This window comes from Porites lutea, chromosome 4 (genome assembly GCF_958299795.1).
Source record: "Porites lutea chromosome 4, jaPorLute2.1, whole genome shotgun sequence".
NCBI classification, from domain to species: Eukaryota; Metazoa; Cnidaria; class Anthozoa; order Scleractinia; family Poritidae; genus Porites; species Porites lutea.
In genome coordinates, this window is record NC_133204.1 from 22947413 (window position 1) to 22964769 (window position 17357).

Sequence of the window (17357 nt, forward strand, 5' to 3'; positions counted from 1 at the left end):
GGCAATTTTTGACTGAAAGCATGGAAGGATTGCTGTCAACCTCTGCAACAGGTTTACAAGTTGAAGTTACCTAACTGTGACTCTCACCTGTGTAAATGCTGTTTCATCTGATGCAGGAGTAGTTCTTGGAAAAAAGTTATCAGCCTGTGCAATGACAACATTTAATCATAGTTAAGCCTAGTTTAGGTCCTAATATCTACACCAAGCCTAATTGAGGGGTTATGCTTAATTAATATGCTTAGCCTCAAGGGGAGGGGGTAATTTGAGTGGGGGAGCGCTTAATTAAAGGAGAGTCCTACCTAATTTGATCATTGATGCACATGACAAGCAAGTTTGAGAGATGTGAAAAACAAATGCAGCAATACAACTTGAGATATCATAAACACACAATTAAGACCCCTCTCTGACAAGCCCTCTTTTACATGTAACAAATCTTGATTGCTTACAAACTGTCACCCAAGGTTCACATGAGAAAATAATAAACCACTGGTGCCTGTTGGCTTCAGCTGTTTGCACTACAGTTGTGTAAAGTTGAGAGAATTTTACCCAATTTTCAGATACAATTCTTATTCAGAAACAGAATACGTATGAATTTTTTGGTGGAGTTTTACAACTGTAGAGCTACTCAATTACTTCTAAAAACAATTGCAATGAGGCAGTGTGGTATCTAGAGTGGTTAGGGTGCTGGATTTGTATAAAATGTAATTCAGAGGCCCCGAGTTCAAGTCCTGCCCTGAATGCTAGCTGGATTTGTTCTTGGCAGTCCCTAGTTCACATCCTCAGCCACACTTGTAAAGAGATAACTGGTTTGTCACCTATCAGTTGGGATTTTTAACCATGCTATCTTTCATTTAAACTATTAATTGTTTCAATATCCCTAAAAAGCCCTACAAGGGGAGAAGATAATTAAAGTATTCTTGTTCTTCTTCTTTTTATTATTATTATTTTTATTACTATAATATTATAATGTTGAGTGAGCAAAAATCAGGTCAAGCCATCAAGCAGCCACCTCTTGTGGAGATGAACATTAACTTGCTTTTAGTGCTATAAACTTTAAATGTTTGAGTGCAAACATGCTAAGAAGATATTTGAAGACAAAGAAAGTCAAACACAACATACGATGACAAAAAATGTAAGAGTAGTCAATAACTTTGTACCCAGATTGCCTGTGTTTAAAGCCAAAGGCAACACAGGCGGCCCAAACTCACTTTACGAGGGCAGGGTGTAATGTAATTTACATAACATAGGTGACGCGCCGGTGTCGCATTACAGGCGACCGTTGAAAATATAAGAGACTTTGTATGAGAAATATATTACTTAGATCTGCGAACGCTAAATAACGCTAAACCTTACTTTTTCTTAAATGAAATGAATACCAACCCTCAAAGTTAAATTTTTCTTTTGGTGGCCATTTGGCGACCAACTCTTTAGGTTTAGTCGCCAAAGGATTTTTTTAGGTGCCAAAATATATGTTAATAATAAAGTTTTAATAATTGGTTAATAATTAATTTGGGCTTAAAAATGGTATTGTTCAGCCAAGACAATGTTTTACCGTATTTACAAGTGTCTAGGGTAACTTATAATCCATGTCGAGTAACACTGCTTTTATTTGCTTCTAAACAGAGAAGATATCTTGCAAAATACTGCCTTTGTGACCGAGTTCATGGAGGCCATGAGCAAAATTCCAGCATAAAAATTGTCCTGAAATTAGTGAACTGCATCTAATGTATCGAAAATGACAACGGATTTTCAACAATATTTACCACGTCAAATGACCGTGTAAAAGAAATCTAATCTCAGAAATCTAACATAAACCAAACTTATTCTTCTATTAAAACTTCCAAATCGTTTTCACTGGCAATTACAATTCATTGAAAATTCAAAAAATTATCCCGCGAAAGAGTAAAACAGCTCTTAAGCTGTAGTCTTATTAAATTAAACTCATAATTACAGTAAGAAAACATGTTCTCATTGTGAGTACTCAGTAAGTAGCTGCTCTATTTGAAACTTCAATTATACAGACTTTCAAATGGCCAATTATGTCAATGACTAAAAGCAAGGCTCTCTTCACTAAACAGTGTCTTTCACTCGCATAAACAGCAATCTTAATGATTTAAGGAAAGGTCGTCGTGGTCTTTTTGAGGAAGAAAACCAGGCCTTAACTGCTGAAACTGGATCAAAATCCACCAGAGTTGGGCCCTCCAGCGAAATTCTCATTAAATGCTCCAGGTTTTCTCCACCCAGACTAGATCGTGAATCGTTTTTGATTCTGTTTTGGGTCGAGATAGCCCTTTCACACTGGGCAGCTGATATGGGAAGGACCATGAGGATTTCAACTAAGTGTAGGACATCTTTATGGTCATCTCTGTAAGGTACTTTGGTCAAAAGGGTGGCCCACAGATCCAGATACCCTTTGCGTTTGAACTGGGTACTGACTAGCACCTTGAGAGATGTCCACTGGGGTAGAATGGCTGCAATGATGCAGCCTTTGTCCTCCAGCGCTGGTTGAAACCAAGTTGAGAGACGCATAATTGCCTCCTGGCCAAAATCAATAAGCTCACTTTGAGCTGTGGGCCACGCGTCGTGGTTAAAGACCAGGAGATCTTTAACTACTTGGTTGGGACCAGGGGTAGCAATCTTATCAGGGGCTTGTAGAAGGGCACCAAATCGTGCCCTCAAACCAGACAAACAAAGATCTGTTGCCTGTTTTATCTGGGCACCTACGCCAGCCTTTTCATCGATCTCTTCAGTAGTTACACCACTTAGATCGCCAGAGAGAGTGATCCCTTGAAACAATGAACAGCTGTCTGAGGTTGACAGGCTACCGAGAAAAGCCTGCAGTCTTCCTCCTCTTACAGGTCGCTTGGCAAGAAGAGAGATACTGGATAGAGCCTCCTCTAAAAGGGATACAGCAGATGGCAGAATGAGATCATTTCTTTGGAAATGAAAGCTGAGCTTGCTGAGAACATCAAACAAGTCAGACAGAAAGTGACAAAAGGTCACAAGAGATGCTTTCTTCATAGCTTTTGCAATGAACTTGGCTCTTCCTTTGACATCTGCATTAGCTGATGTTGTAGCAAGATGCTCCATGTGCGCAAGGACGGCAGCATATTGCGCAGGATCTGAGCGAATGTTTCCATCCTTTACAGGCTTGATGAAGACTCTCAATGTACCACTGACATGGGGAAGCCACCTGGAACCCTTCACTGGCCTAGGCTTCAGAACATCCAGACCAAGCTCGTTTCCCAAAGCTTTTAGCTCCCTTTTGCTCTTAGGACTGAAATGATAGGTCTTCCACATCAAATGCAATATGTCGTACACCTCTTTAACATATTTGCACTCTTGTTGCATTTCCAGCATTGATAGTTCCAGGCGATGGGGAAGACAGTGGATGTCAATGAGGTGGTGGACTTCACGTTTGAGTAATGATGCAACACCTCGTCGCTTTCCCAGATTCACTGACGCGCCATCTGCACCAAACTGTATTATGCTCTTTTTCCACTCCTTCACTCCAAGGTCCGAAAAGCAGTTGTCGACAACTTGAAGAAGACCTGCGAAAATTAAACAAAAAGTGTCAAAAGTTTTATCGTTAATACACCGGTAAGCTTTTAAACATTAATCACAAAAAAAGAATGGGAAACTAAGCGGTATCACAAAAATGATTGCTAGGAATTTAGCAGAGACTTTTATAGTTCTGATTTTTTTGTCCAAGAATATTAATTATGTCGAAGAAAAATGTTGACAACTCGATAGCTTCTTTTTTGTTAGGTCACTAATAAATGTGCAGTGTACGTTAAAGCTTACCATCAGCGTGGGCATGCTCTACAGGTTCGTGTCCTACCATGTGATTGACTGGTCGGCCATCAGTACCCAAACACCTCGCATACACAGTTTCGTTTTTGGTGCTGGAGGCATCTGTGGCTCCATCAATCATGACTGAAATGTAACGCACTTCATTTCGAAGATTTTCAGCAATTATTTCCTCTTTTATCAGTGTGCCCACTGTTGCAACCATTTCTGCACACTTTATGTCATTTGAATAGGTGTTGGTTATTTGAATCCCGTTCTTCTGCTGAAGCTGAAGAAGGCCCGGGAACTTAGTGAAAGGAAGTTCTTCTTTTGCAATGAAGTATACAGTATTCATTTTCACTGACATTTCTTTGTAGGCCTGCTCATCTATTTTCTCAGCTGCCTTCTTAAGCCCTTTGAATATTGGTCTTTTTGTAAGTGGTTTCTGTTCGTTGATCACGAAATCCTGTGCGCGTAGATGGCCATGGCTCTCACCGTGCTTTTTGAGTGTCTCTTTTTTTATTGTCTTTGAGCCAGTGACAAATTCAGTTTTACCAGCAATTTTTGAGCCAGCTTTGCGACACAAATCGCAAAACATTGTGTTTGCCTCAGGGTCATAGATCACCCATGGAAACTCGTTTTTCCAAGAATCTTGAAACTTTCTGGTTACAGAAGAGGTCTTGGGTACTTTCGCACAGCAGCTACTCTCGTTGGAGTTTACGACAGCTTCGGTAGCCGTTCTCTTGGTGGCACTTGCTTTGGATGTGGGTTTAAAGAAAGATGAAATGGCTCTTGACTTTCCTACCAGTGGGGTCCTGTCTTTTTGGGTTGGTAGTGTGCCGCTCATTAAGGTTGGAGGCCTTGGGGCACTTTGGCACTGGATGACGGGGACAAAGTGGTTGGGTTGGAACATTGCACCTGGCCGGTTGTCAAAATTGCCATCTCTTGTCCACAACAGCCGGAACACTGCGGACCCACTTTCATCTTTTCCTTCTACCATGCCACGGGGTTTAATAACGCCGCTCATAAGTGGATGAATGCGAGAGGTATTTTTGAACTTCGGGTACAGTGACATCAAAGGCCGGTTAAGTACAGTAGCTAATGCCATCATATTTAATAAAGTGCCATACTTCTTCTCTTTGCAAGTGATAATGGCCTGAGCTTGAACTGCATCTACTCGGGACGCTTGCCTTTCAAATTCCTTTTGAGTACTATCACTTAACAACAGTGTAAAAATAGTTGTATCGGAAAACCCGGAGCTTCTACCATCGGCAACTTTTGGGTGCTTTGCATAATAGTCAGGGTTAAGATACAGTTCCACTGCGGTCAACAGTCTGAGAATAAGATTCGCAGATTGATCTCCTTCAATCAACACCGAGGCGGAATTGTATAGGCAATTTCCATCACCAGTTGTTTGTAACGCCTTCAGTCCTTTTTCTTCACTTGAGATTAAAGCAGAACTCAACTGGTCTTCCGCTAACGCGTTTAGTAGTTCCACGTCGCAACTCGAAAATTGATCAATTTTACTCTCATATTTTTTTCTCATCTCTTTGGCAAGATGTCTGGATGACAGATCTCCCACCTTCAAGTTTTTTTGAAGAGTCTGTAATTTCGCTAGACATCGTTAAAGCCTGACAACTTTGAAACGAAAAGGATTGCAAAGACAAGGAATACACAGTGAAGATTAGCTAGGAAAACGACCGACAGGAGTGTAACATGTTTGAAATCGTGCACGTGAAAATTAATTGCGTAAGTACTGTGACAGTGTCTCATATTTTCCTGTAAACATTCTTTTTAACACTGGCGAAAAGTACTAGGACGTACAAAACTAACAAAATGTTGAGCTAAAACTGGTTTAAAGCTAGTCTTCTTTCAGTATTTTACTAATGAAACCGCACATTGAGAATTTCTTTACATCTGTCCTATGAAACAAAAATTGCCTCAACGACGCAGCCGGAAAAGACGGCGTGATCTATAAATCAACCTTATAGTTTTCTATCAGCCAAAAAAACCCAAACAAAAATACCGCTTGGGAGATTGCAATAAATACCTTTTGCTTTACTTTTGGTTAAGACATTTAAGAAAATTGTTTTTCGCAAAGTTTAGGTTCGTCTGATGATGATGTTGTGTTGGTCTGCAAATGGTCGCTTTTTATTCTATATATAAAAAACGATTCAACATTTCATGTTTTTCAAATTTATCTTAAAATGTTCCATGCCGACTTAAACTTTCTGCTTTTCCATTTATTTTAACCTCCAAAATATATATTTATTTGCATTGTAGTCTTCCCAGTCTAGCCGCACACGCGGTTTCCGAGAGAAAATTATGAAAAACAAATCGATCGCGTGCTGCTTGTCACGCGTTACAAGTTTAAAAATATGTCACGTGCTAGGCAACGGACCTGTGCTCATTGGAGCAGAACAATATTTTAGTAGAAATCTTAGCGAAGTAAGCGTTTGTTTGAATGAATATCGACGAGATCTTCTAACTTTCCCCCTCTGGGATATCAGCAGAGGACCTTAATCATTTCAGTACAATTCAGACAATTGATCATCTTTTTCGTTTCTTCAGTTTTCGTCTGGTCGCCAACTTGGCGACTATTTTCCGAATCAAGTCGCCAGTACCAAAATTTTAGTCGCCATGGTGCCTAAAGTGGTCGCAGCTTTGAGGGTTGAATACAAAAGACTTACCTGCAATGTATTCCACTGCATTTTGGTATCTGTTTGTCGTTTTACTGGTGTTTTTGGCTTTATTGCGTAACCACTGTTACTCCTTTCATAGAAGAAAGTAAAGGCTGGTCACTTCCATCTGTCTGGGTTCTGGACCAGTCAAAACAAGAATGCCGTTTTTTTTGCCGAAATTCAAATCCGCCGCAACTTTTTCAGCTCCGGCCTAAGAGGGAAACCTCTTCTTCCTCTCTGGGAGATCGGCTCAAAAAAGATCCATAATTTCCCCATTAAATCGAGCCACTTGTGCCGGACTTCGTGGCACGTCTGGCTTTCGTCCAGTCCCTGTGACCACTGTTGCGCTTACCAACTAATTTGCATTATGACAATTAGCACTTACACGACGGGTGCAAGCACCCGCTTTTTCACACTGCGAGAGCCTAGTTGACGTGTCATTTCCGACCTGACGCTCCTGACAGGAGCAACAGTGGTTACGAAATAAAGTTACCAAAAGCTTCTACAAAGCTTAAACCACGAAAAGAACCATTCAAAGGAAAAAATTACCAGCATATCACAAACCGGTAAGATTTCCGTATAATTCCCATACGTTTATTATACATGCAGAAATTTCCAACTTTTTCTCAAAAATAGTTTAATAAGAATAGACTCGAAACATTCACGCTTAATAAATGTTTGGAGTTATAGGGAAATCTTACCTTTTTAGTCCATAAATTAACTTTGTATAAAAAGTCCTGTAAACAACTTACTAAAACTGGATCAAAAGTGGAATGGCTCACTACAAACTTCTGCCCCGGTGGGCCACGCATGTAAGGTGGCATTCGACCAGGTCCTCCACGCATTCCTCTACCACGTCCTCGACGCATTTTTTGAAAAATCTATAGAAAAAACAACTACAGCAGTCACGTACGTTTAGTGTCTGAGTGATGAATGCCGCACTGTGGCGAGCAAGGTGAGCGACTTATCGAGAACGTAGCGACTGAAAGAGTCTCCATTTCAACCAATGTGTTAATATAGGATCTAAGAATAAGACAGGCCTACAAAATGGACTGTCATACCTTTAAAACGGGAGAAGAATTTGCGCCCTTACACCAAGTTTTAACAACAAACTCGTGAGTCACATGGATTAATATCCGGGAATTTGCCGGCTTGTCCGCTGACTGGAAAACAGCGTTCACGTCATGTAAGATGAGCTAAAATATTCTGCACGGGCATTCTGCACGATATGATGTTCCCACAAAAAACTCAGAACACCAATTCAGTGCTTAAACGTCACTCTGATGACTGAAAAGATACTTTTTTCCCTTTCCCTGAGGAACCAGTCAGTTTTAGTTACGTGTTGCGAGGACCTCTGCATTCAAACAGTTTTTCCTTTCGTAATACCACGGGTAGCCCAAGCTCGAAATATGAGCGCGCGAGCATCGGCGAGCATCGGCATTGTTGCGTAACATTCAATATAAGGATTTGTATGGGAAAAAACCTATCGTTTCTGTAACCTACGGAAATGAAAGGATTTCAATAAAAAAAACAGCTTACCTTACTTAAAATGTGTGTTACGTCTCTCCTGTGTGGTCCACGGGCCGACTTATGGCCGTTTTATGGGGTAAAGGTAAACCTTTATAGAGAGAGAAAACCGTTCACATAAAAACCCATAAAACGGCCATAAGTCGGCCCGTGGACCACACAGGAGAGACGTAACACACATTTTAAGTAAGGTAAGCTGTTTTTTATTGAAATCCTTTCATTTCCGTAGGTTACTAGTCTGCTACACAGCCGTTCTTAGTGTCGTCACGCAACGCTCCTCCCACTAATGGGGAGGAGCGTTGCGTGACGACACTAAAAACGGCTGTGTAGCAGACTAGTAGGTTACAGAAACGATAGTTTTTTTTCCCATACAAATCCTTATGTTGAATGTTACGCAACAATGCCGATGCTCGCCGATGCTCATATTTCGAGCTTGGGCTACCTGTGGTATCAGGCCCGCTTCCTTGAAGAGATGGTTGGTATATCGAAAGACGTGAGGGGAGGTAACACTGTTCCTCTGTCAGAGGGAATACTGACCCGTACAGATACTGGAAAGACTAGACGCGGGTTTTCTGGTAAACGTAACAGGAGAAATTCCTTCCTAACCGACCCTAACCTCCTGTAAGTGACCACCCAAAATCACGAGACAGCTGATTACAGGTTTCAGCCTCGCGGCTGGCAGGGTGTATTTTGATTAGGTGGTAGAGAGGTTGTATAGAGAGGTGCTCACTCGCGCCGCCGATAAATAAGCGCTGGAGTTACAAGCACAATCCAGTCGAAATACGGTTTAACATCAAACTACTTGTAACTTCCCTATTATACTGCTTCGTTTGGGTGAAACAAACGTTTGCAGATCAACGTTCTCATGTTATAAATGTTATGAAGGATCTGTTATCCCTCATTCTTTTTTGAAGGTAACAAACATTTCTTTAGATAAAAAAAAAAACTATTTCCTTCTTATTTGAAACAACTTCATTTGGAAGCCTAACCTAAAGAACAGGAGCCGACTGATTTCTTTTAAAGAATTAGACAAAGTATCCTCCCCTCCGCTTAATTTTTTATTTAACAAGGAGAGAACAAAAAGCTTCAAAACTTGTAAATTTTGTTAACGAAAATAATAACTTATAGCTAACGTAAAGGCCAAAACCATATCTAGAAAACTTACCTAACGAAAATTGCAGACAACAGCCATTTGACAGAAAAAAAAGCCAAAAGGCAAGTTGGCCTTGCCTGTAAGCCCGAAAAATACTTTAGGAATAAAAAGAGCGAGGAGAAAGAAAGGAGGAGAAGAGAAAAAATAATTGCACTCTTGGCCTTAATTTGTACAGTGGGTCCCCGTTAGCAAGGTCACGAATGTGCCCAAAAAATGTGGCCGTATTAACGAGGGTTTTTTGTACAAGAAAATGTATGGCGGTTGTTGCCAGGCGGCCAAAAAAGGTGGTCGTTTTATACACCTATTAATGTAATGCCGGCGGGGGAAGGGGGCTGAGGCAGGGTATGGGGTGGGGATTTGACTTTTTTCAAAAATTTGCAATCAAATTCCCTGCCCACGGGCAAATCATTCCACTCAGGAATCGGCTCCTGTTCCAGTCAAATGCAACCAAATTTCCCCACCCCAGGCTGCACATTGCTGTCAATCCCAAGGCAGGATCCAAGAAAGGCACAATAAAAATATCTCCAAATGAAACTACGCAATCTTTTATAAACGTTGCTGCATCACCAAAGATAGTGTTCCTGTTACAGCTGCAATTATGCGAATGAGCCATACACTAATCAATTGTACTTGCAAAAGTCGACTTGTTTACTCTTTACTTCCGTTTACTTTGATACCACAGTATTTCAAGAGGTTCAATTGATCAAAAACACGCTAAAACAAACGAAATTTGAAGACAAAACAGTGAAATCCACTCAGCCTTTGCTTGTTCTCATTGGCCTCCATGACTTCCTGATCTTTTCAAACCGTACGGTGCATGCGCAGGGCTTGAAATAACTATTGGGCAGGCGCCGGACACATTGTCCGGTCAAACGTGATTTTGCTCGGACATAGGCATTTTTGGCCGGACAAATTTAATCCATCTTAACTAGTTGCAATAGAGGCTCCATTTTGCAAGTTACATGATCTGTATCATTTTCAGCAAAAGCAACTCTAGTTACTCAAAACAAATCGGGTGTGCAAAAAATTAGAAGTTGTAGTTTTATTACTCTTTGTTCTGTTACATTGTAAGTCAGACACGTGGATTGCAAGACACAACCTCATCATTAACGTTTGGTTGAAACCTGACCAAATCACTAACAAAACGTAACCTTCAACTTTATAGTACAACATTGACACTTTGGCAAATGCTGCTTTGTTTCTACAAATAATTTCAAACGGGCAAATAAACTTGTGAAATCGTTTGGTTCAATAAAAGATTTCACAGCTGCGCCTGTTCCTTTTCGTAAATCCGGCCAACCCTTCAATGTTTGCGACCATCCTTATTTTTAGTCATATTATGGCTTAAATACAGGCGTTTAGTATTTGATTGTAAAACTCCCTGAAGAAGTCTACGTTAGTTAGACGAAACGCGTAGGAGAATAAACAAGTTTTACAGCAACAGTTCGCAGAGTGCTGCTCACTAGTTTAATTTTAAAAATTAAAAAAAAAATTAAAAAATGTTTAAAAATTCAAAAATTTTAAAAATTGACAACAGGAAATGTCATCAATTTCACAAACAAAAGTCCCTCTAGTTAATATCTTTTTTGGGAACATGATAAGATTGAATAAATTTCCATCATGATTGTCTCAAAATTGAATTTCCTTTGAAAGCCCAAATGACCGGACAACATGTCCGGTCATCCACGGATTTGCTCGGACAATGCTCGATTCTGACCGGACATTGTCCATTGACCGGCCGTTATTTCAAGCCCTGATGCGTAAAGCGTGGAAGCGGGAAACATATTGGGAATTCAGGGCGGAAAAACGTTCTGCGCAAGCTTCTGCGCATCCCTTATCGCAGGCTCAAGGCGGGCTTTTCTGTGTGTTGACTGTGTTTGTTTTTTGCTGGAGTTCTGAGTGAAATGCACGAGGTGCGAACGTTTGCTCCCTGTAACTGCCTCGTACCCAGACGTCTCTCTTTTGATGGACATGTGCGGGCAAAGGAAGGCGGGAAGGAGACAACGGGCGAGACGTCTGGCAGATCTTGTTTTCAAGATGGCGGCAAGAGCAATGGCGGACGAATATGCAGTTTTTAAAATAAGTTCAGCGCTGTTCATTTTGCGAATTTTGAGCAAATTATGCCTATCCACGTCGTGTGTGTGAAGAGGAAGCTGTTTTCACCCCACACATTGGACTCAAGCATCATAATGTTTACTACCGAACTTTAAATCGAAAAACTACTAGCCGCAGACGGGACGGTACTGCCTTTAATTTAATGAAACTGCCGCACGCCAGGGTAACAGCCGGTCAGGAAAATTAGTAAGTTAGTAATTTAGTAGTCGTTTCTGTTAAGGTCCCGAGTGATGAAACGATCTCTTCTGTCGAAGTGAAAAATGGCGAGTTGAGAATAGTTGCAACAGCCAAATGAAGCCAAATATTTTGTAAAGCTTTAAAATACTATTCGCTGCACGCTGTATCTTGAGTACTCGAAAAGGCAACAAACCAGTCTAGTCTCAAGACCTCTAAGTTATGTTATTAAATAGATGATAAAATATTTTTTAAATCTGTTAAATTTTTGTCTCAGGATTTCGCATTGTGTATCATTTGCTCGACAATGTAAGCTTATGTACAGGAAAAACAGCGACAAAACTAGGTCTAGGGTTTTTTACTTGTAGTTTTTTATTGGTCGATTTCCTCACTGGGTACTAGACTTGTCACTGAATGCACAGCCCGGTGTAAATAAATTCTACTTACTTTTTATTTATATACCTCATTTTATGATGAAGCTGTGTCGAGTGTGCAGCAAATACTTATTGTCTGTATTGTTTTTTATTTGTTTTTGTGATATTACACAGTAGACCAATTGGGTTTTGCCATGCTCTTTTATAACACATCATTTGTGTCTTAATAAATAAATTATTGGTAAGTTTGGTTTCAATTTGATAGACAATTTTGTTACCCTGATTGAAGAGGGTGATGTAGTTGATGAGATACCATCATAACTACCATTTGGCCAGGCAGGAGATGTTGTCCTAGACACTTTTTTAAAAAAATAATTGTGTTTTAATATTTCAAATTTCATGGCAAACAAGATGCTGTGAATGCCATTTTAGAGAATGATGATTGCATTGTATCAGTGCCAACTGGTGGTAGGAAAGACTGAGTATTATGAAGTTCTTGGGATCATTCTACCCAGATTCAATATTGTTGTTCCTGTGCTTGCTTATACATGGTTCCTTTCTTGGCAAACCTGTGGTAGCATAAAATTCCCCTCAAAAGTCTTCTGAAGGGGTAGTTTTTGACCTGCTTTGGAGTTGCAGAGGAATACAAGATCATCTAATAATTATCAATGGGCACAGAATTACCTTGAAATGCAAAAAACGTTAAGATAAGTATAAGTGGTTCTGCATAACTACTAACCCCCAACCCCCTTCCTAGAAATTTTAACTACAAAATTATAATCAAGATACAAGTACTGAATTGAAAGAACAGTAAAAACAGGCCCCTGGACAAACTGGAAGAATATGCAGTAAAAAACACTACACTACACTATTAGTAGGCTAATGTCAGGTCTATTAACAGTGTCAAGCAATGAAAAATGCCAGCTGTTTTATGTATGGATCAGAAGCTCAGCCATGCAAAACCCTCACCCCTTTCCATTGCTTCGACCTCACCCAGAGAAATAGAAAATATTGCTCCTATTCCTTAAATTATTGTCACTGGACTTTGAATTGATGTATGTTTTATGAACTTCTACCAAGATTACTGAACTGAGATGTGGTCAGGTCATTGAACTATGGTCAGCAAAAGAGAAAACCTGCACTTGCACCCCTAATCCAACTTAAACTCGATCTAGCTGTCTTGCCCAAAGTAATAAAATACTTTGCTCCTATAATTCCTTGATTTTGGACAAATGGAAATTGGGTTGATGTGTGTGTTTTGAACTAATACTGTGATAAAAGCATGTGTACAGTTGCCCCTTTCCCTCCGAAAAAATTGCTGTGCATGGGCTACTGACTTCTGTTAAAAAAGGGTTAAGCCCTTTCCCCTTTTACATTTGTGGGTCCCAATAAAGTTACATTGAGACTACAAACCTTGAGTTTGAATGAGATGTAGTAGTGTGGTCATTGATTCATAGTGTTTTAACTGAACTATATACTTTATTCAACCTTTATTCAAACATTTTTAGTCTTGCAATAGGGGTGCCATCATGCCAGACATCTAGCTAAATAAAATTAGTAGTGTAACAATTAATCAAATTCTCTATTAATCGTGATTATGACCGTTCAGTTCAATTCAGGATTCTTTGCTTCCGCATTTCGATTTTGGTTCAATTTTTGCACATCTTTTCCAGGGTGCCCTCAGTGAGTTATTATAGTCTAAAATAAGAATCCAGAACTCTTTAATGAGTGTTTTTGATTGATGAGCAAAGACGATAGCAATTCGTGCGCCATTTCGAGTTGCCTGGCAAAAATGCTGTCCTTCAACCTCCCCTTGAGAATTTCCAAATAGGGCAATTAACCATGTGCAACACACTCTTTATCAGGTTCTCAAACATGGCGACGAACCAAGCAACTGTGAATCTTCCTGTCTCTGTTACTATTGTTATATTGAGGGTTTAGGATTGCATGCTGTTTACACTGCGCGTTATGTTATAAGAATTAAGAAACATTTACGTAATCGAATCAAAATTGAAAGGCAATAATCGAAATCGAATCGAATCACAAGGAATATGAATATTTACACCCATAAATGAAATGAAATAAAGTTAAAACTAATGATAGCAATAACAAAATCTCTTACAAAAGATGAAATCGATAAATGTATTTTAGCATTATTTATTGTACAATATATAGAGGATATTACATGGCTGCGCAGAGATACAAAATTTCTATTCGAGTGATATTTCATGAGTGGGCGCAGCGAACGAGTGAAATATTTTTTCAACACGAGAAGAGAAATTTCATATCTCCAAGCACCCATGTAATGTTCTATTTATTATATATTAAACACCAATGAAATACCAAACCATTTCACTTTAATAGTTTTTTGGTGTGAAAGGCGCATGTGAAGATACCAAGTTTTTGCGCAAAAGCTCACCTGGTACTTCATTGGTGTTTATATAATAATTAAAAATACTAAAAAAAATTAAGCTAGAAAAGACTGCCTTTATAGCTGGAGATTTTCGTTTCCCTCATCAAGATTGACTGAGGTAGTCCAAAATAATTGATTGATCAATGCTGGCACCTTCCTTCTCTTCAACCCCTTCCCTGATCCGAAAATAAAGTTCATTACTTATCCCTCGAGAATCTAGGGATCTTATACCGAGAGATAGGTAATTGTAAACTTCCACAATTCAAGTTATGCATTTTTATTTATTTTGTCAAAAGCATCAACTGAAATATATCCATCTGTCCCTGGTTTCATAGTTAGTAACGTCGCAGACTTAAATCTTGGTGTAAGGACATAATGTGGTCTTGATAATCAACTCCTGACCTTGCACAATTTAGCTAGGCCTTGCACTTCTTTCAATTGACAAGGTTACTTGCTCGTTGTTCGGTGGATTTGGCCTAAAAGAGCAAAAAATAGAAACATAGTCGCCGGCGCTGTACTTTACTAATCGGGATTCTGCAAAAAACGACAAATTAAATACTAAAATATTAGACTTACCCGATACCGTCAAGTCATCAAATATTTTGTTAGAGGTCTTCGATTCGTAAGAATCCAGCAGAATCCGACTCCTTTGCAGCCTGTCGATTATTTCTATCTCAGGTTTTGGAAATTTTGAGCGATTTACCTGTCTATTCAAAGTTTACAATGTTTAAAACAATATGCTACTAAAATTGATCGCTTCCAAGACTTAAAAAGACCAAAAATTGGGCCGCGCCAAGAAAACGACCTTTTGGCCAAGAAAACGACACAAGATCTGGCAGGCGCTTCGCCTGTTTCGCCTGCCGTCTGTACCCTTCCCATGGTCCCTTGCGGTTCATCACCAGTCACTCGTTTCGCGCTCGCCTCTGCCATGCGAAAAACGAAGCGCCTGAGGAGGAGGCTGGGCCTGTAAAGCATTTTTATTTGACACGTTTGCTTTTTTTTTTCGTCGCTTGAAAATTACTTTGGATTCAGAACAACCAATGTTAAAGGAAAAACGGATCATTCCGTCAGTCTGAGGTGGAATAAAAGGTTTTGAACATTTCTTAAGAGGCGAGTATTTTTTTGATTGTGAATCCGATTAATTTATGAGTTGATTTCGCCGGGTTGAATTAAAACCCGCTTGTATTCTGTTATTAGTAGTTACGGTTACTGTTTTTACATGCCCAGATTTATTACCTTTGCAGAACCAGCTTAATCTTTGTCTTCAGTCAAAGAAACATATTGCTGTTATAACGCATCAGAGTGAACAAACTTTTGCGCTTATTAAACTTTCTCGGAAATAGAAGGCCAGCAAGCTTACTCAAGATCATTTTTCTGTTGCTCAAGCAATAATAGTCAGAGTTTTTTTCATTTTTCATTACATAGTTTTGTTTTCCAGTGCACTGTGAAAGTTTCTGTTCTTTATAAAAATAACTTTCTGTACGCAAATTGTCTTTTTCACTCGCTGTGAAGTAGAGAACGACAACTACCGGCAGTGACTTCAAAACAATTGACTCTTTTCCCGTAAACAATTGCTGCAGCTTGATTTGACTGAGGCGAGCAAAACAAACCCTTATGTGCAATTTTCTGTGTTTTCTAACGATCGGCTGAGTTTAATTTGCTTAAACGAAGACCCTCGCATGGACCAGTTAAGCTTATTGAAAATAGCTAAATGGTGAATCATGGCTTGGCTGCCAAGTTGCAACTGATCTTTTGCTTTTAAGATCTTTTGATAGGTAGGTTGTTTTCGCACAGAAAATTCATCTCTTCATTGTCAGCAAGAAGTTTTTGAAATAATGTAACTTTAACTTTGTTTGAAGGAAATCCTTACGCGTAGGTTTTTGTCAGATGTTATGCGTGTTCAACTTGACACCACAAAGCAAAATTTATATATGTGCGCGAAACGAGCAAGTTTAAAAAACTATAGTTGCTTTTGGGAAACCGATTTTTGGGAAGATTTTACTAGATAAAGATTGACCTTTTTTCTGCCCACATATCAACGCAATAACTTCTACATTGAGGATTTTGTTTATATTTTAGTGATCTGCGAAACTACGAGTGTCCGATAGAGCGAGGGTTTTAAAATATCAGCTCGAGTGCGAAAAAGTTCAGTGACCTCAAACACATTGTGGGCAAGCGTTAATTTTTTTGGGCAAATCACTGTCCAAAGATATGTTGTTTTTGTTTCCACAGTGGAGCTCCGGACCTTATATATCCAGGAACTTCCTTATATGAACACATTTTGTGAATGCATCTCGAAAAAAATCGGACCTACGCATGCACAGTCCAGTACAACGGAAGGAAATTAATGTCATTAAAGTCCGTTTTGCTATGAGGTATTCTTCGAAAAAATTAAGTAACGACAAGGTTATAACCACAGCTTACAACTTTTGAAGACAAATTGCCTGTTCTTTCCAGATTATGAGTGGAAACATTTTGTTTTTCGGCAATAAAATATTTGAAATCCCGCCATTTTTTCAAACCCGGCCAGGGGATCTGGGCAAAAAAGTTCACGCATGCTCATTACGTTTTTCCGCCCTGAATATTGGGAAACATATGCTCGGTCTCAGTCTTTTTCGCCCGAGTCGGCAGTCAAATATCTCCACGTCGGGCGAAGAAAGATTCAAATATCCCTGGGAGAACAAGATCAGTCAAATGCCCTACCCCAGAGCCAACAAAAACAATCAAATCCCCATCCCCTGCCCTGCCTCCCCCCCCCCCGCCGACTTTACATTGACAGGTGCATTACGAGGTGGCCGTAAGGCACCTATCAATGTAAACCCCGTGAGGGGGGGAGTGCGGGCAAGGGGTGGGGATTTGACAAATTTTAAAAATTTTTTATCAAATTCCCCAGGGTGGGAAACGAAAGGTCAATCAAAAGTGTCAAAAAAGCCCCCACCCCAGGGGAAAAAATCTAAACAAACAATACTATAATACTGTATAAAACAAATTAAAAGAACATTTCAAAAGTACGTCCTTACTAAACGTAAGCTCCGTTAAATTACTCGCTGTAATTAAGTATTTTCTCTCTCCACTAGCATCTCTTATTTTGAACAACAAAATCACTCTAGGAAGATTGACCTGCTATTATA

General features: G+C 39.6%; 1 protein-coding gene and 1 long non-coding RNA gene across 3 annotated transcripts in view; both read right to left on the reverse strand.

Moving 5' to 3' along the window:
• LOC140932932 (interleukin enhancer-binding factor 2 homolog) overlaps positions 1–7605 on the reverse strand; it is a 28949-nt gene extending 21344 nt beyond the window's left edge. The window contains exons 1-3 of one of the 2 annotated variants that reach the window (XM_073382435.1): positions 7532–7605; positions 7223–7351; positions 88–144 (exon numbers count right to left, since the gene is read on the reverse strand). In XM_073382435.1, coding sequence (XP_073238536.1) covers positions 88–144; positions 7223–7339 — 174 coding nt within the window. In that variant the 5' untranslated portion in view covers positions 7340–7351; positions 7532–7605. Of the gene's footprint in view, positions 1–87; positions 145–7222; positions 7367–7531 lie in introns of both variants that reach the window. The other variant, XM_073382437.1, reaches the window with a different exon arrangement.
• A 6882-nt stretch (positions 7606–14487) lies between these two features.
• On the reverse strand, positions 14488–15045 carry LOC140932874 (uncharacterized). The gene is made up of 2 exons (XR_012165009.1): positions 14803–15045; positions 14488–14702 (listed from the first exon to the last, which is right to left on the reverse strand). It is a non-coding gene; the product is annotated as an uncharacterized lncRNA (long non-coding RNA).
• Between the last annotated feature and the right edge of the window lie 2312 nt (positions 15046–17357).